The 20,433-nt window shown below is 37.0% G+C and overlaps 1 protein-coding gene across 9 annotated transcripts in view; it reads right to left on the reverse strand.

The window, feature by feature from the left end:
• The window catches only part of SPAG17 (sperm associated antigen 17), an 89,752-nt gene that overhangs the window by 21,469 nt on the left and 47,850 nt on the right, over positions 1–20,433 (reverse strand). For 8 of the 9 annotated variants that reach the window (XM_042031183.1, XM_042031180.1, XM_042031184.1 and 5 more), the window contains exons 18-27: positions 17,195–17,274; positions 15,430–15,512; positions 13,946–14,182; positions 12,563–12,674; positions 11,909–12,037; positions 9,804–9,917; positions 7,195–7,415; positions 4,082–4,202; positions 1,974–2,329; positions 841–970 (exon numbers count right to left, since the gene is read on the reverse strand). In XM_042031183.1, coding sequence (XP_041887117.1) covers positions 841–970; positions 1,974–2,329; positions 4,082–4,202; positions 7,195–7,415; positions 9,804–9,917; positions 11,909–12,037; positions 12,563–12,674; positions 13,946–14,182; positions 15,430–15,512; positions 17,195–17,274 — 1,583 coding nt within the window. The remainder of the gene's footprint in view (positions 1–840; positions 971–1,973; positions 2,330–4,081; positions 4,203–7,194; positions 7,416–9,803; positions 9,918–11,908; positions 12,038–12,562; positions 12,675–13,945; positions 14,183–15,429; positions 15,513–17,194; positions 17,275–20,433) is intronic. The other variant, XM_042031182.1, reaches the window with a different exon arrangement.

Below are 20,433 nucleotides of genomic sequence, written 5' to 3' on the forward strand. Positions count from 1 at the left end.
ATTTGTGAACAATAAGCAGAAGAGAGGAAAGGTAGGGAAGGTGAAAACGTGATCATAAATAAAGGACATACAGTGGTCACAGATATTGAGAATTCATATTAGAAAATGGTTTTTCAGAATTGTTCTGAAGTATCTTTCCAGTTATCTTAAGGAATATCCTAAGAAAAAGGGCTTGACTTGACTTAAAAAGTCTGGTTTTGAGACCCCTTTCTCTTCAGCAGCCATTTTTATTCACATACTTCCAATAAACTGTAAATTAATATGACAGGTCATAATTATTCTGTGTATTAAGTAATACTGAAAATGATCTTGGACTACACTCTGAGATATGAGGTAAACATTTATTAGGTTCTTTCTCAGTCAAACAAAATACAGTAAGAATGGCTATATTACCACCAACCACAAGTCCATACAACCAATTGATAAGGACCAATAGTAGGTGCCTTAGAATACATACAGTGAGAAAGAAAAATGTATCCTCTGTGAGAGAAGCAATTCTTAATACAAAGACTAAAAACTGTGTAAGACAAAAGTAAGGATTTAACACTATGGTAGTTACAAGGATCTCTTTTAAAAGACTTTGTGTTTAATCATTCTGATACCAGTGAAGTTCTTACACAACTTTTTACTTATTAGAGTCCTACCAAGTTAGAAGAAAAAGAAATTTGGAGTAGGAGAGAAATGATTTCCTGTGAAGGTAACATAGCAGCGTGCAGCAGCTGAGTACAGATAAAATTGCATTTTCACACTGGCAGAGTTTTCAGACTAAAGAAACATGCCCTTTATTAAGTATCATCAGCCCTACTAACTTTGTATCTGTCCAAAACACAAACATGTTACCTTTGCTAGTGCTGGTCTCAGATAAAAGCTCTAATTCTGATAAGGATTGTATGTCACCTGGAATTGTAGGTGGTGGTAGGACAGGACCAGAATCAGGACTCCTACTCACTGTGCCATCAGCAAACAGAATCTACAGAAATCAAAGACATACTAGAGGTTAAAATCAATTCAAACACCACTAGAAAGCCTTAAAAGGATGTGTCACAAATGTGATAGTCACTAGAATACTGTGGGTGATGGAGAGGAAAAAAGTAAAACTCTCAGAATGAAAACAAGAAATACAGAAGCTATCTTAAAGAGATTAATAGAACAGGCTATTTCAGTTGGAAAGGATCGACAATGATCACCTGCTCCAACTGCCTGACCACTTTAGGGCTGACCAAGTTAAAGCATCTTGTCAAGGGCATTGTCCAAATGCCCTTTAAACACTGACAGCCTTGAGGCATCAACCACCTCTCTAGAAAGCCTGTTCCAGTGTCTGACCACCCTCCTGGTAAACAAATGCTTCCTAATGTCCAGTCTGAACCTCCCTTGGTGCCCCTTTGAGCCATTCCCATGTGTCCTATCAATGGATCCCAAGCAGAAGAGATCAGCACCTCCCTCTCCACTTCTCCTCTCAGGGAGCTGCAGAGAGCAAGGAGGTTGACCCTCAGCTTCTGTCTCTCCAAAGCAGACAAGCACAGAGTCCTCAGCCCCTCCTCTCAGGACACACCTGCCAGCTGTCAGTTCAGGTCTTTCTGGATCCCATATGACTGTTTAAACTGAAAGAAATACATGGATGCTTTCATATTGCCAAAAATACCCAAAGCTGAACTAACCCACACTTCAGATGCTTAAACTTAGGAATGTAGTTCTCTGAAGCATATTCAGCTATTTCCTAACCACAAAGTTGCCTAAAATCTTCACATGCCTGAAATTTTCATGCTTAAGTCTCCCTAAGTTCTGACTCTGAATAAAGCCAAGAGCATTTTAGTCTTGACGTGGCTGCATAATTTGGTATTACTTAACTCCTTCATCTACACACTGGACTCTTCTGTATCTCAGTAGACAAAAACAAGTTTAAGGGTAATCACCTTCCATCACAATGAATTGCACTAAATCGTATTGCTTGCAAGGAATTCTACTAAATATACCTGGGTAGATCCATCCATCAGGTACTTTATGACAGTTCCTTGACTAGTGATGACTCTTGACATCTCTTGTTCTGTTTGCCTCGCCGGAGGTGTATAAAGATGACAGTTCTTTACCTTTTGGGGATAACTCTGTCTAACCAGAATTTCTAGAGTAGGCTGCTCAGCCTGTTTGCTTTTGGTGTCTCCATGCTTTATTTCATCTTCTGTAACCTGATGTTCCCCCTCTCCACTTTCCACAACCTCTTCCTTCTCTCCACTTTCCATAACCTCTTCCTCCTCTCCATCTGCTTTGACCTCACTTTCCTCTTTCTCCACTTCTTTCTCTGCTTCAGTGCTAGTGGCTCCGCCTTTCGAATCTGAAAACAAACTTTGAATTACTTAATATTGCATAGCACACATTCAAACAGTGCTACACACCAAGAATCATGGTCAACAGAAGGTATGCCACTTTAGGTGAGTAAGACTAACCCTTCCTTGGCTGAATCTGTAATTCACAGAGTAAGGGACAGACTCTGATTTCAGAGAAAAATTCGAAAGGGTCACCTACTCAGAAACTCTGCATCCTCTTATGAAGGTGGCTGTCTTTCCAAATGAAAACAAGGGAAATTTGAAGATGGATTTATTATGGATGCCGAACTTTTGGAAGACTAACATCAGGTGAGAGGAATTCCCTAACTGCCCATACATGATGGAAAAAAGCCCCAAGTTTCACCAAGTTTGAATTTGTATAGAAACCCAAGTTATATATTCTGTCTGCTTGAAAAATAAGTTTTTTAGATTAAATGACAGCAGTGTTTTGAGTATGATGGTAACTGTATTGAGAGACTCCATGTATTTACTCTGTTCACCTCAACTACGCAGCATTTCAATTTATGCTTCTTGCCATACTATGTATGTGTGAGAACATTCTGCATGTTCTTTACTTCATACCAGATTAATCAGAGCACAATTGCTGGGCTGTACGGATTTGTTGTACATAAGTATTAAATGACATCTGTACATGGCTGCTTTTAAAACTAACTAGATGACAACAAAATTCACATTTTTCTGCTTCAAAACCTAATGGCATGACTAAAAAGTCCCAAAAACTACAGTTTACAACATGCAAAGGTGAACCTCACCGGATTTTCAAAAACTGGAAAAAAGAATTATTGCAGAAGGGTATGTCAGGCACAGAAGCTTTTAAATATCTATATACCCCATCAGTCTTCTACAGGAAATTTGATGACAAGGGCAGAAAGGCTTATTATGAGTGTTTTCTCTGTATGTACTGGATGGCATAAATCAAAGGACTTCTCTGAAATAATTCCTGTTTGAAACTGATTGCATCTTTTAGCAAAGCAACAAAAAACCCCTGATTGTAAAACATCCAGTAGCAGAAACTCCATCACAGCCTTGGTTAGTTTTGTTAATCATTCTTACTGTTAGTGAGTATAACTTAAATCTAAAGTCCTGGTTTTCAGTTTCAAGCCCCTGAAAATTGTAATACCTTTGTAGAATGTGTTTACAAGCTATCACCAAAATTCTGTTTCCTTGTACTTCCAGGCTGGCACCAGCCACTCCTTTGACCTTTGGTAATTAAATTCTGTGGTGAAATGAGCTCACTGTAAGATACATCTTCTGATGCTTTAATCATTCTTGTCGTTCTTCCCTGAATCTTTCACATTAACATTTTGTCTTGGGGACTTAAGTACATATGCTTTCAAAGGAAGTGAAGATACAGGCAATGTAACCATCTTCCTGCTATCACTCAAGATTCCTCAAGATATATGTATTTATTTATCGAATTTGCTCATTTTTATTTAGTATTCCAATCTACATTCGTACTCAAATGATTATCCAACATGACTCCCAAGGGCTTTTTAGGGCTGCTATTTCCCTGCCTTCAATATGTTCAAGAACTTAGGATTCTAGATCTTACATTTGTTTGAATAAAACCACATTATTTATGTTGCAAATACTATTAAATAGACATTCTGACAGACTTAGCATTCTGACATATTAAAAACATTAGAGTTACATCTAAACCCATCAACAAAGAAATAATTTTCTTCTGTAATCTTAGCTTCTCTTAAATTCCTTATTTTGCAGTGTCTCAGAAAACTAACCTCCAAAACTTTCACCAAGGAAAGTTAATACAAGTCCATTGGGACACGAGACATTCAAACTCGGAAAAGCAGGAGCATCTGACATCTCTTGTGTTTGGGAAACTGGTTCTTCCATTTCCATCTACAGAATGAAACATGAATCCGTTTTAATCCACATTTTAAAATAAAAAGGAAAGAATTAGACTACAGATTTCAGTTTTAACAATACATTTGTTTTCCAAAAACGTGCTGCCTACCACTCATATTTAACATTTTCAGAGTTTGTGGATTCTGAAGTGGAAACATTAGTTATTTTCTTGGATTATGCTATCTTCTTTCATTCAGCTTGAAGAGCAATCCCTCCTAACTTTATTCATTTTGCTGAGTCACTATGCTGTCTTGTGCACCGTATCAAGATGAGAAGACAATGGGTAATGTGAAGCATAACAAAATGAAATAATTATTGAAGCTGCCCACCAGCTATTTTACCTATAATCATTAAAAGAGCACAAAAGATCAGTAGAGCAGTACTTCCACTCTGCTGCAAATACAGCAGTGACTCAGGAAGGGGACAGGAAAGAATGTTTGGCAGTCAAAATGTGTAATCCTCTTTGCACTGCTCTGCAGTGGAAATTCTTCTGATGACTAGAAAAAACGAGATTGACCTAAGGAATGTCTGAAGGCCCTGGAACATTTTTTAAAACATACAACAATATACTCTTACATGTCATTCCCTCAAAGGCCTATGTAACAATGGACTACACTATGCCAGTAGTCGTAAGATGAAAACAGTTTTTGGTTGCAGACACATGTAACAGAGAGAACTTGTCCTGCTATTATCCCATATTCTTGCTTTCTAGGAATAGAAATATAGGGGGGAAATGGCAGATATTTTGCTACCTGTTTTTCAGCATAAAATATGCTGTCTATTTTACAGTTAATTTATGTACTATTACTGGTAATTAAGGCTACTCTCAGTACTGTAAGATTGTAGTCACAGGATCATGATGTAGAAGTCACAGAATAGGGCAGAAGTAACCCTCAGTTGTCATCTTCTTCTGCCTGTCTAATGGTAAAAAGAATAATCAAGTATAACTATATTGTTAGCAAAAAATTCTAATTCTAACCTATTCTAAAAATTTCCAGGGCTGGAGATTTCCTGGTAAACTATTCCAGTGCTTTACCTTGATTAACCTTACTGACATTTTCCCATTGATTGACCTGAATCACTACTGCAGAAAATTAGTTTACTTCTGATTTTTTCTGCTGATGATATGGGCTCACGTAAGAGATGATGGTGTTCTTTAAGGTCTTTAGAGAAGGCTATTCTGTCTCTCAGCTCAAGATAAAATAAACCCAAACCAATTCCTGTAAATCTTCCCCACTGATTAAGTTTTCTAGACTTGTAATCTTTCTTCATGCTTTCCTTAAAACTTTCAGTGAGGCCCATATTTTTCTTGCAGTGCAGTATCCGTAACTGGACACAATACTCCAACTGAGACTCTACCAGCCCTGAAAGAAAAATAACTTCACATATTTATTTAGTAGGCTATAATCCTCTGTATTCACATCTCTGTGGTCTTTGCCCTTCTCACAGGAAGATGGCATTGTTGACTTATGTATAGCTTGTGATCCATGACAGCTCTCAGACCTTTCTCTATGGAACTGTCACTGACACAACTGTTATCCATTCTGTAGATATACACTGTTTATTTATATGTAATTTGTAGAACCTACCACTTATTCTTACTGAATTGCATCCTGTTTTACAGACCGTATCCATGTGAATTTGTCAAGTCCGGTTTGGATTCTAATCCTGCTCTGCAAAATACTTGCAGACTCACACAGACAGGTGCTGTATGCACTAATACAGGTACTCTCTATCCAATGAGTTAAAAGCCTTTTAGTTTAGAAGTCATCCTGACAGATCTTTAATTATAGGGCTATTTTTCTATAGGGTTTGTTTGTGCCACACAATTCATGTATGTTATGCTGAGTGTTGCTTGGCAACTCCCTACACCACTTTCCATGCTGAAATTAGGTAAGGAGCACTTTTTGTGGATATGCACAGAATCTGTGTTGCAACAACAGACACGGTGTTACTTCAACCACTATGTACTAAAAACTATTTCAGAAAAGAAATTCAGAATCTGCTTTCCAAAGATTCATTCATTCTTTCCAAAGACCTGATAGAAGTACTCCAGCTAAAGGCAAAAGTAACTTCCTCAAATTGCTGGTCCCTGGCAATTTGGAATCAGCTGGAAAGAACGAATCACAGAGCAAGACTTTGCAAAGCTGTCTTCATTAATTTGCTGGTTGGTTAGACTTTTGAATACCGGTTTTGGAAAGCACAAAAAAATTCTACTTGGTTAAACTAAAAATTTAGCAGTTCTTGTAATTGAGATGTTAGTAATCATAGAACGGCTTAGGTTGGAAGAGACCTTAAAGATTGTTGAGTTTCAACCCCTTTCCATGGGCAGGGACAGTTTCCACTAGACCAGGGTGCTCAAAGTCCCGTCCAACCCGGCCTTGAACACTTCCAAGGATGGGGCATCCACAACTTCTCTGGGCAATCTGTTCTAGTGCCTCAACCACCTTCGCAGTAAAGAATTTCTCTCTAATAACTAATCGAAATCTTTCAGTTTAAAGCCATTCCCCCTTGTCCTGTCACTGCATGCTCGGGTAAAACGTCACTCTCCAGCTCTCTTGTAGCCCCATTTAGGTAATGGAAGTTGCTCTAAGGTCTTCCCAGAGCATCCTCCTCTCCAGGCTGAACAACCCCAAACGTTTCAGTTTGTCTTTGCAGGAGAGGTGCTCCAGCCCTCTGCAGAGTATCATCTGCAGTGTAGCAGCTGCAACTTTAAAGCCAAAATTGACAAAAGCATGTGGGCCATGGCAGACACACTGCTTTACATCATGGAGTCATAAAGACTAAGTTCATTAACAGCTATCAATACACACATCTGAGAACAGCTGAATGAGCAAAACATATCCTTAGGTGCACCACAAATTGTTAGAAATTTGTAAAGGCACAGCTCAAAGCCCTCTGAGAAGAATGTATGATTCTTTTACAGAAGTTCACACATTTGAATTTTTGTTTGTATCTTTGGATTGGATAATGCCTCTTCTCTCACCTTTTCTTCTTCTTGCTTTACCAGGTCATCAGGTGATGAAGAGGCTAATTTGCCACGGTTTTCTTTGGCAGAAGGCAGAGCTTTTCCTGATCTTTTTCTGTCAGACTTTTCTTTTTTTCCTGGAGCTGGTGTAATAGGAGTAACTGTTGTCGGACTTACGGTTGGAAGATGAACAGAAGGGATGCTCAGAATTCTTGCTAAGACAGGACATGTTTCATTACCTAAGGAAGGGAAAAGCAATATTTTTAATGTAATTAAGTTTCATAAATGTAGATGGCCACATTTTATTTTTTTTTTAAATTTTATACACTAAATTTTACCTTAGAAATAATAATCTCAGTGGGGGAGTTTATTATTTCAGATAGAGGGACTGAGTATATAAGAGTATTTAGAAAATCTTCCCATAGACTGATGACTTATTAGCCTAAGAGAGAAAGGCATCTTGAAAAGAGAAAAGACATCTTGAAACTATTGCTTCCCACAAGTTGTCACTTGGTCGTCACCTCAAAAATATAAAAATATGATTTTAAAATTCTCTTTTACCTCCAGAATACTTAGAAGTGGAGACATTCTGAATGTAGTATCTAGTAAATGATCACTGTATTATGCTTTATCACAGGCTGAACCAGCACAGACTGACTCTAGCAACTTTGTACTACATAGGTCTACCTTCCTATAATTATTCAGAAATATTCCAATGATCTAGCCTTGATAAGACTCTTGCAATTCTTAAAGCCAAGCATTAGGACAGCCTGCTAGGCATGTCAACAGGAAGTAGTCATGTTGCCTTTCAAAACAATTTCTTGAAAATAAAATAAATACAAACTTAGGTTTTCTGTAATTATTTCAACACACTGACACTTTCCTTTCATAGAAATTTTACCTATGCCTTTACTCTGGTTGCCCCCAAAAATGAGAACATGCTGTCTGAGGGTAACAATGAAAAAGAGTCTCAGTCTTAAGACTGAGATGAAGTGTCTTTAGAAATCTTGGGAGAGATGTAAAATTCCAGAGGACTGCCTGTTAGGGAAGGCTTCCCTCCTTTTATACACACATTCACATGTCTAGGACTTGGAATTGTACTCTCATAATTTTGTCAAGACACAAAGAACAAGTGCAGAGGTTCTATAGTACCCGGAATCAAAAGCAGGTGCTCAAGCAGTCCCAAATTCATAAAGAGACAAGGAGATTATTTCTAACATAAATGTAAGGTGATCCAAAGTTAACTTTTGATAATGCTGGAGAAAACAAAGAATAATTCAAAACTTGAAGAAATATTACATTTCCCCAGAAATAAAAAAAAAGTTGCATAAAGCTGAGAAACAACTCGAGGCCTTTTGTCACCTTAGCTTCCCTGAAAGGAAGATGAAATAGATAAAGTGTGAAAAACAGTAAGAAAAAAGAGAATTAGAGAGTTTCCAGAAAATTATTTCGGTACTGCAGGGAAAAAGAGTAATTTGCACACAATTTAACAGATCACTGGAGAGAAACTACAGATTCCATGGTATACCATTCTGCATTAGGGATGGATGGCATATGAGAATCATCTAAGAGAGTATTTCTGGCCAGAATTATTCTGAGCACCTAGGATACAAAGACCCATGGGAATTTGGCATAAGCAAATGATCATAGAAAAACTGCAAGCAATCAAAGAATGCCAGTTAGCAGTGCTCTAAAGCTCAACATGGCAAGGATTATTCCAATGTGGAATAGGATGGTTATGGTGAATGTGAAAAAGCCTAAACAGCACAGCTGATATGTAGGTGTTTAATTAGACATGTCTCTCTTTTATGCCAAAAATCCAAGTTTTTGCAGTCCACTATTGGGAATGCTCTTTTGGCCCAAGTCTAAAAAGCCTTTTTTTTTTAGTATTTAATTTGTAAAATATATTTGAACAATTAAAAATGAGTGTAGGGTTTAATGGTTTACCATAGTCCACACAAAGATGCATTCAATTAAATGTTTTCATATTTTAAGAGCTGAAAAATGCTGGAATTATTTTCTGATCAGAGAAGGGTTTCACTTTTATCCATAAGATGGTTTCAGTGGCCTTTCAAATGGAAACAAAAAGCTCTTGGTAAAAGCAGACGCTGTTTTCACTGTGGTTTTCTGAAGCAATTGCTTCCAGTTGGTGAATGTATTTATTGAAAGGCTGAGAGAAATCCTTCATTATGTCTGCACAACTGTAATATAAAGTCCAACTCCTCAAGTAAAATGGAAGTTCCATAATCACCTATATAAGTTTACAAAAATATTATTTCTTGGAAAACCAAGAAGACTCCTCATCAAATCACATTTTCATTGGCTCAAATTAATTGGCTGATTTTGCTGGGCTACTTAATAACAATACTTGCACTGCTCTGTTTTCACAGTAAGCAGAAAAGCTAGGAGACCTCCCTCCATCTTGAAAATTGAATCATAGAATATTCTTGACAATGTAATCTCATTTTGAGCCTTGCTGAAAATTCCCTACCATGTAGTAACAGCTGCCGAGAAAGGCAGAATTGCATGCAACAAATTATTGGGTTAAGGAGTGTATGAAGGAAAAAAAAAGGAAAAAAAATTCCCCATATGGTTCTCAAATATCCTCTTCTATTTGCTTACTTTACCTGCTGCCTCCCCTGTAGGTCCATAATAGCTCAGGGACAGCTGGATTCCATTTTCCAAGGTGGCTGAAAAAGATCCAAACTTGCTCACAGCTTTCTTCTGATTTTTCAATTCTCCTTAAAAAAAAAAAAAAAATTTAAAGATAGCAACACATACCAGAACCACCTGACCTGTAAACCAACGGCTGGTGTGAAAAGTGGAACCTCCATGAGGATGACTAACCTAAATAGACTAAACAGGGCAGGGAAACCAACATTCCATTCATAGGGTACTATATAATAGTCAGTTTTGTGCAATATACCTGTGGGTTTTTATCCAGAAATAGCATTCTAATTAGCTGGGTGTGTAAAAACAGGTTTAATAGCAACAACTAGTGAAAAGTCTTATTGAATTTAAGAAGCAAAAGAACCTAGTTCTGGAGTTATGGGTCCTTGTTTCTTGACTGACAAGAATGTGAAACTGCCCATTTCTTTTGTATGTGGCCTATGCTCTAACAAAAATCACTGTTTCTCAGATGTCATAGGTTCAGGACAGGACTTCGATTATCCCCAAAGGTCCCTTCCAACTCAGGATATTCTATGATTCTCTATGTGGGTACTTGGAGGAGAGAGTAAAAGAAAGGACAAAAAGTGGAGAAATTAAATCTAAAGACATGTCTGGGATTTGTAAAATTGGATCAGGAGTCAAACTCACAAAAGGTGCAAATCAAGGTGTCATGTGATGAGTATGTCATGGTGTAAACCACATGAACTAGGCAAGACACACCTCCCAGACACTGGGTCCTACCTTGCCTCTACTCCAGCTGCTCCTGCCTTAAAGAAATGTTCTGTTGGTACGAGGAAAACTTGGCATTTCCCATATGGGGAACAGCTGCTTAAAACTGTGAGGAGTAGCAGAGAAGACTACAAAAGAAGATGAAGGCAGGCCTAGCCATCTACCAATCTCATCAACATGGGACACATCCTGAGACCTTGTCTGCTTCTATTTCTTGTCTGTCATTGCAATGCTTATTGCTGAATACCACCTGCAGGATGTGGTTTTGGAATTTTGACAGCTTTACAAGTTTACCATTGTATCATCCAGCCACTGTCAAGTATCAGAATGGATTGATTCTTGTCTTCCCTACTGCCTTTCTATAAGGTATTCTTGTTTACATGGCAGGAAAGCCTCTCACTTGTGCCCAGAGAATACAACTTGTCTCAGATACTCACACACTGGTGATTGCCAGTACTGTCTGGCAGACCCCAGAATGACACAGGTCAGCTTTCAGAACAGCAGACAAAAAAAATCTCATCTGTGGAAGGGATGCAAATTTTCTATTCAGACAACCCATAATTACATCGCTGGTGGCTGCTGAATCCAAGGGCAGAAGCAAGAGCAGGATGCTTTCCAACACTGATGAAGATTAAAAGAGCTAATATGTCTAAGTTACCTTTTTTTACTCCTCAAATTGGTGACAGAAATTCCATAATACTTTTGGCAAACATATACACAAGTTATTACAAACTGGCTTCCTTCTTGGAAACGCTCTCACCTGGGTTCAGAAAGGATTTGGATTCAATGCTTTCTGAATGCTAACAAATGTCAACCAACAGAGCAGCTGCTGGACTGCAGAAAGATCTGTTTTCACAGCAAAGGTCTTGAGGAGGCACTAATGCTATGGTCATCTGACCCACAAAAGGAGATCCACTCCAAAAGGGGAAATCTTCCCTTTCAAGGGCAGGTATTTACACAATGGTCACAATGGACAGGATTCAGTTTTCATCTTCTTAGGCTTTCTCAGGCCACTTTAAGATCTGAATGAATCCTCCATGAAAGAAGAAAATTATTTTCTTAAAGAATGGTAACTCTTCATTCCATCCTTGCTTTGGGAGAGAGACTGGTTTGCACCTGTTGACCTGCACTGTGCTTCTACATCTTGCTAAGATCTCTCTATACAGTGCTCAAGTCAGCCAACTGGATTTTTATTTCATTTTATGGAACACTGAATTTTCTTACTCTCTGCCATTAGTAACAATTTATTTTCTGTTAATTGATAAGTTATGCATCCAATTATTAAATATGTTAAACTATTAATTCTTTATATCAGTGACATCAATCCACTGACCTGATCTAATTTGCTGTTCTTCATTAATTTCTTGTTCTTCAGCTTCTTTAAAGTTTTTCTTGGGGTCAGTGATATGAATGAAGAAATTGTGGTTGTCTTTTATTACTTTCACCTTTATCAAAGTTGGACCTGTAAAGCAATGGAATACTCTTAATGCTCCCACTTATTTGCACCCAAATAAACTCTGCATGTGCAACTTTAAAGCACTCAGAAAAAGACAATTGCTCATAACTCGACTGAATCAGGTAGTAGAAGACCAAGACAGCAAAACTAAGTTTATCTGCGTTTAGGCTAAATATTCAAAACCTTCCCAATAATTAGATCTGAGAGGCTGCAGAAGAATCTGTTGCTTAGATACAATGATTGCATTTGACTGGAAAAATAATTTGAACGTTCTTGAAATATCATGCATCAGTTGCCATTGAACAAATAAAAACAAACTGATTTTTCTGCATTTCTAGTTTTCTGGTACTTCATTTATCTATCAACTGTTAACATATGTGTAAATGTAAAGATTAGTAGTGATAGAGGCTAATACAGAATTTCTTTAACTGAATTTTTACTGCTGAGACATGAAAAAGCATTTATGGATTAAGAAACTATCCCATCAGTTAGTACTGAGTCAAAACAAAACATAAAGAAATAAAGAATCACTTTTTACAAACTCTATCTTCTCTACTTGAATCTGTCCTCCATCGGATGGGAAAAGGTATTGATTGGTTCCTGATACTTGAATGACATTGTCCCCTGTATTGTAGCCATGAAACTGGAAAAAAACAAGTTTTAAATTATCTTTAAATGAGCAAGGCAGAACCCATGAAAGAGGCAAATGAAGGACAGATCATCAGGATCACACTGTACTTCTCAACATCTTTTGCTTAGATATTTAACTAATGTAATAAAAACATGAGAAAATATCTAGTATGCTATTGTTATATCCAAATAATTTCTCAGTTGTTAACTGAAGTAACTTGTTACATGTGAAAACCATCATGGAAACTGAAGAGTAGCAAGTAGACCGGTGGGTTAACATACAGTACGAGAGAAAGAAAAGTTCTGGTCACATACAAAGAGACAACTTACTATGCCATGGGATCACATAAAGGGCAGGTAAAGATTCAGCTTTCTACCCTCTAGAATTCCTCTACCCTTTGGAATTCAGATACTGTAAATCTAATTAGATTGCTATGCCTTCCAAAGTGCCACAAGATGGCAAAAATTATGTGAGCATACTCAAATAAGCTCAGACTGAAATGTCATCTATTTCTGAGTCTGAAGTCTGTACTTAAGCAAATTTAGACTAAATTATACCGATTATATGCAAGCTTTGGATGCAAGACAGACTCTGCAAATATAAGGCGGTGCAAACTGCTCAAAAACTGAACAAAACTAGCGAGGAGCTCCCTCTGTTAGTGCAACAGGCAGAAAAAGGGGAGCTGCTGTCTCCATTAAACCGTCTAGACATTTAGTTCCTGGGATTGTTAGGGACATGAAGCACAATTACAGTTTAGATTTCATGTGCCTTAATCTTCAAGAGTGAGCTGAGCTCTACGTTTCCCATTGTGCACATGCCAATGGAGTTACTTTCTGAAATATGGGAAAAATCCATATTTCAGATTAGGGCACTTCAAGAACGTGGATTTGGAAAGAGCAAACGTACGAAACAGTGATTTCCAGTCAAAACTTCAACTAGGTCTAGCAGTGCCCTGATATGGAAGATGGGACAAGTTCTTTTGTTCCCCTTTCCTATCCTCTCCCACAAAAATCACAACATGATCAATTTATGTTTGTGTTCATGTCATATTACACTAAAAAATAAAATTAAATCATCTGGTGTAGGGTAACCTTGAACATCAAAACCTACTTTTCAAAACTTTTAGAAAAGGATCTGCTGCTAAAACAACAGAGGTAACCAGGCTCAATTAGGCTTAATTTGCTCTGAACTCAAAATTCACAATAGATAATAGCTTTGCTGTAATCTTGACTCTATATATAGTTAGCACTTTTCTAATGTGGTATAATAATACAACTCCTTACCTTATAAACTTTCCCAGAACATGGGTCTGGAATGCTATGATCCTCCTCAAGTTCAGAGGCTTTTGCTGACTCATTTTGAGACTTCTCTTCGGAAGGCTTTTTGCTGGAATCTTTACTTTCTTTATCTTTTATCTCCTGTCTTTTCTTTTGACTTTTCAAATATTCTTCCATTTGTTGTTTTTCTTCCTTTTGTTTCCCTTCTTCCTCTCGTAATCGGTCCTGCTCCATCTTCCAAGCCTACATTCAACATCAGGAATTAAACAGACCATGTTTATCTTTGTACTACAAGATATTTCATACGTGCATGCTGAAAAAAGTAGAAGCAAACAAAACCAAAGCAATCAAAGTTCTAAGCTGTGTTTCCAAATGTGTCAAAGTCTTACAATATTATGCACCAAATTTTGGATAAAATTACTGATTCATTCAATCTACAATGGCAGCCATTGTTGACCACAGGAGATGAATCAGGTGATTATTCATATCTTACACAATCAGTCATAGGAGAATGACTTTGTTGTATACTTTTCCACAATGTTTATCACCAAACCACAATGCATCACTGATGTTGGTTTATTCCCCAAATGCAACTGTGAGATAAAACAATTTAAATTTTTTACAGAAAGAGGAATCAATGCCAAAATAATCAGCTTGCATCAGGAAGACATTTGAGATTTTCTGGAGTATATAGGGTTTTGTGTCACTTTATAGTCTAAACATACCAAAGCAGAGGCATTTCTGGGGAAGAAATGGCAAGCATTGAGAGTTACAAGTCAGGTGTTAGTCTTGCTTGAGCTGTGACACTTAACACCATTTCCTATCTACATTCCATATCAGGACTGGAATTGCACAGCATTACACACTGTGAGAAAGATGAGACATACTACGTCTGTGAGGAGCCAAAAAAAAGCAGGCGAGTACAACATAAATAAAGCTAGAGTTGTGCATATTAATGGATAGTGTCAATGCTAAGACCTAAACAACTGCGGGCTTAATTCCTACCTCAGCCAGAAACTTCAAGTCAACTAATCTGTAGTGAATGGTCATGGACTAAATCTATGAAATAGGATTCTCTGATTTCAGGGAACTCTGAGGTACCATATTTACACTCCCTAATTTCAAAGAGCTGTAGACAGTGAAAGTAGAGTTGGGTAAAGAAGTATTTCCATGGATTTCATCTTTTCATATCTTTACAATCAGAAAACTTCAGTAAACAGTAGGATATTATCCATAACTTTCATTTCCTAGTATTGCAACTATAAATTGCTTTGGAATGCCTAATCTAACTCCAAATAGTCTTCCCTTAAGAAAACAACATAACTCACAACCAATAAGGAATAAATTAAAGAAAATAACATACACAAAAAATAACAAAGAGCAGAAAAAATAAGACGACTCAGTCAAGCCAATGTAAGAACAAAAGCTTACCTTCTGAAGAAAGCAGTGCTAGTTAGTCCATTTCAGAAAGATACATATTTTTGCCTCACCTTTAGAGAACCTTCTCTGATAATGGGACATCCTTCATTCTTGGATTGAGACTCTGTTACATTCTCAGGTCCGGATGTGCTGCCTTTGAAAAGGGAAAGGGAGAATAAGCAAAGTTATAAATATAGGAAAATGGAATAATTTTTAAAAATGGGAAAAAAAAAGATGCACAAGTAAATAAAAACGTATCTTTAAAAATAGTAAAAGCATAACATAAAAATAGTAAAAGCATAACAGTACAATAAAGCAAACCTTAAATATTTTTAGAAATAAAATAGAAAGTCTGTTTAGGTTAGAAGAAATTTACCTGACTATGAATATTGCTTGATTCTCATAACTGGGGACCAAATACACTAAACAATATATCAACAGATGTAAAGACTAGCTCTCTGCTTCTTGCTGTTGAAGGCTTTGCTCCAGCAATTTGTTTGTTTTTTAACTGAGCCAGAACAAGCTCAATACCAGAGTCATAGATATTGTAACCTTTAGGATAAAAAAACCCAAATAAATGCTATCTGAACCTTCAAACTTTCACTAAAGAAACACTCACCATATCACTTGTTTACTATTATGGCTTTATAGCATTTATGACTTTTGAAAAGAGTATCTTCTATGAGTGTAATTTTATACTATGCTTGGATACCCCATATTTACCCTAGAAAAGATAATTTAAAGTACACGATCAGAAACTTCTAGTTAAATTACTTTGTATGTAGAAATTGCAGTGTCAGTGAAATTGAAAACACCTAAGGACACTGTTGCCCATCTGCATGTGCCAGCTAGAGGTGATTATGTCCTTTCAGCAAGTGAACTACTCTATGACTCATATCTGTCATGAAGCACCACATGGGCAAGATTCAATCTAGCTCCTGTGACAGCTAGATATGTACAAATTATGATTTAGTAGTCATAACAGTACTTTTAGTTTCCAAACTATAATCAGAGGTGTTAACTGGGCTGAGGAGGAGCGTTTCTATTTTTGTAAATGCTAACTGCTAGTCCTGGGAGGTTTCAAAGTGCATTCTCAAAAAGGTGAAAAAGCAAAGGTTAAACATAAGCAAATCATTGTTAATACCATTGAAATACAAAAGTAGACAATTTTGACAAAAGTTATTTTTTGTCAGTGGAGGTTTTCAGATTCTGCTGCCTGCTGAACACTTGCTGTATGAACTGCTTACAATTTTCACTACCCAAAATGTTGCTTGTAATTCAAGTTTGCTCAGCAGTCTTGTCGATTCAAGTTTCCAGTTTTAGCCTCTAGCCCACAGCTTCTAACATCCAGCTTGTATCCTGCCCTTTAAAAAGGAATTTTCCTGAACCATGATGCCAACTTTAACTACTGCTCACCTCCTTCATATGTTCAGTCATCTGAACAGATTCATATTTATACATAATCCTTAATCTCATTAGTTAAACACAGCTACTGAAAATGTAAATTGATACTAAAGGTCTCAGTTTTCAGAACAGAGAAAGATGCAGAATATATAAATATATACATTTAATTAATTCCAAAACACATTTATGCCTAGGTAGATGACAAAACAAGGTCATCCTATGAAAAAACACATGCAATTCTGTTCTGAACAAATTTGTGTTTCAGCACTTAGAGTGAAAAACTAAGAGCGAAAAACTAATTTCCTAGAATACAATAAAAAGATACCCACTTTCGGCTTTCTTACTAAAGTCAGTTTTTTTGACAGCACAGGCAGATAGTCCAAGAGGGCCCTCTGTCATGGCTTTTTCCAATTTAAAAGACTATTTCCTTACCCATCTTCTCTTTTTGGTATTTTGCTTCTTCCTCTTTCACCCAGTCTTTAATTGAGTTGGCCACCACCTCAAGATAGCTCCTGAAAAGCAGAATATGCCTCTATTTAACATAACACAGATTTCACTAATATAATTTCAGGTCAAACAAGATCACTTGGCTTCTGTTCTGTTTCTTATACAAGTATTTTTCTACAATCTTTGACACAAGGCTTGTATTTGACACAGTTTCTCTCAGTTTTTACAGGAACTGGTACGTTTGCCCAGCTGGTATTTGCTTAGCACATGTTATACTTGGAATTTTGGTTATCCTTTCTGCAAAGAGACATAAGAAACTTGTATGCCAAAGAACACCTGCTCCTAAAGAAAAATCCAGGAAATCAGAAAACTTCAAGACATTCAGTTTCAAAAAGGTTCATCCTCACTGTTTTACCACTGAATAACTTATTTTATTAGTTGCTCTTGATTGATGTTAATTTTTAGAATATGCTTCATTTGTTTGTTCAGAAACTGAAGTGTTATTGTATGTAATGTCAAGCTCTTTAACAGGCAAGAAAGGTGTTTGGAAATTGTCATCCCAATCTAGATTCGAGAATCAGCGTACCATAACCTGTCATAAATTAAGAATACTCACAGTTAACAATTAAACTGAAGTGAGAACTGAATGAAGAACTATCCAGAGTTTGCAGCTGGCATCTGCAGTTGCATTGTCTCCTTTTCCTAAGGTGTCTGAAATGACTGCTAAAGTAGCTCACTCTAAACAACTGCTTTCAAGAAAGAAGGAAGCCTGGGAATCTTATATGCAGTTGCCACTCAATCCCTCATTCAGACTGTTATCACAATTCTTTAAAGTAAACTTCTTCCTATGTGCAAAGTTCAGAGGAGCTTTTGAAGAATGCATCAGATTCAGTTGCTGTGTCTTCATGATATTTTGTATTTACAAGTTCAAGATGATTCAATTGTATTCAAAAACTCTATATGGAGTAGAGGCTTTTGGGTATGAACATGTAGAAAATACAATCAATTCTTGACCTCATGACAGTTTTAAAGTTCTTATGCAGCAGTATGTCCAAGATATTTAATATGTAGGCCATGTACACAGGCTGGATGATACAGTTCATGTACAGCTTCAGGAAACACAAGTCTCTCCCACTTGTGCAACTTTGGGAGTTGCTTTGGGAAACTTGCATGTTGATCATGTATACACACAGTAGGGAGAAGGTTATTCTGCTTGTATCTGAAGAAAAGTGTACAAGCTATAAAAACCCATGGTGTTGAAAACAAAAGGCAAAACTAGTCTGGAACATAGAGTTGCCAGTACTGGAATAACTTGAAGATGAATATATGTTATAAATAAAAAAGAGATTATTCGTGTGGAAAATATTTTAGGCCAATGAAATAGTCATTCAAGGTCTAAAATACACATTCTATTAATACGTATTCTGATGTCACTACTGCCAGTGTCTGACTCAGAAGCATTTCTCAGAAGGATTACTCTTTTCCAGTAACTTGTGTAATGTGTTTACTATGAAACTGTAAACAAATGTTATTAAGATTAACTTTGAGCAAAAGAATAGTTTTGATAATGCCTGAATTGATTTGGCTTCCTAATAGAGTGGCCACTTATTTTAACCAGAGTTAAAATGTTTTATATACACAGTTATCACTGCCGGTACATGTGTGCATGCCTTTGGACTCCTTACTCTGTAGCATCATTAGATTTCACACACAGTCTCCTGCTGCCTACCCTTTAAACAGCATAATTTCTGAATTTTTGGATGTTCTACATGAACTACAGGACATGATATCCACAAAGAAGAAGGAAGGTAACTGGGATGTCCAGGAGCAAAAGCTGCTGCAATGTCAGAAATTTAATTTTCTCTTTGCATGAGAACTTGCTGTAACAAGACTCACTGTAAACAAAATGCAATTATTCTGTGATTCTGTGATTATCAGATAACAGAATTATATTCCAGACAGCAACTATGAAACTGATGCCATGAAGATTTTTGCCTTTTCTTTTATACCCCTGTTATACCTTTTTACAGCTTCTGTATTCCTAGTGCTTTTTGCCTACATTCTTGGACTTGTTTGTTAAGCTAAGAGACTAAACATTTTAGAAGCTTCGTAGCTAGGGATCAGTGTGCCCCAGACCCCAAGGTCCTCTCCAGAACATATTCTGTAAACCAAGATAGAACCATCCAGGGGAAGGTTCCTTGGGGAGGGGGGGCTCACTTGAGCCTCTCATTGGGGAATCTTTGATAGATATGCTAATTAGTAAAGCCTATAATGTTATACCCAATGTTGGGGGGGACGGAGAGGAGGAGAGACACAGAGACACAGGGAAAGACTTGGTGGGGTACATCTCGATGCATATGACCTGGATGTGTACACCTAAGGATCCTTAAGAATAAATACCAAGGTAAAATCCCTTTTCCCCTTCTAACCGTGTATGCCTCTTGATTTTAAGACCAGAAAAAGGCATCAAAACAACACTACAAAGATGGTTTGTGGTCTATAAGATGTCACAATAAAGAAGTAACAAGTAAACACAGACAGAGAACTGCTATCAGAGAGATGGTCAAGCACCACATCTGTTGTGCATTTGCAATTCTTCTGTGATGAAAGTGTGATTCTTAAAGATAAAGATACCAAAAATTAGAATGATAGTAATTTAAATAAAATATTCATCAATAAATTGTTACTAAACTCATCAGGAGTCAGTTATTTCATACAAAGGTAAAACCAAGTAATACTACCTCTTAATTAATAAGTAGAGCTTGTGCCCGTTTCTAGCAAGTCAGCAGGATCTGGAAGCTAATTGCAGGCAACAGCTTGAAGCACTCCAGGTATTTAATGAGTGTCTTCCATAGAAGTGTTATGTTGCTTGGAAACATACACTAGCAAATCTTTATGATACTTTGTCTGGAAATCTGAAATGATCTTTAGCAATAAGGCTGAATAAGGTCTGAAATGTGCTGATTATTTTGCAGAGTATAGGCAGGTACCAATGCCACATAACAGAACCAAAAGAGGACCTGTAGCTCTTTGAAAATTCTAAGTAGCATATATAGCAGTGATGTTGAATATGTCTAGGAAACAAGAGCAAAGCCAAAGTGTCTTGTTAGCATTCATGGCATTTTCTTTAGGAGCTCCTTGCTGCTCTTTCACCAGAACCTGGTGAAATGTCACTGGATAAAGAAGGCGTGCCCCAAGCAGAAGTTATCTTTAATGTCTAAACC

This window comes from Corvus kubaryi, unplaced genomic scaffold (assembly GCF_017639235.1).
Source record: "Corvus kubaryi isolate FWS band 111438036 unplaced genomic scaffold, C.kubaryi_AGA036_p1.0 37341, whole genome shotgun sequence".
Classification (NCBI taxonomy): domain Eukaryota; kingdom Metazoa; phylum Chordata; class Aves; order Passeriformes; family Corvidae; genus Corvus; species Corvus kubaryi.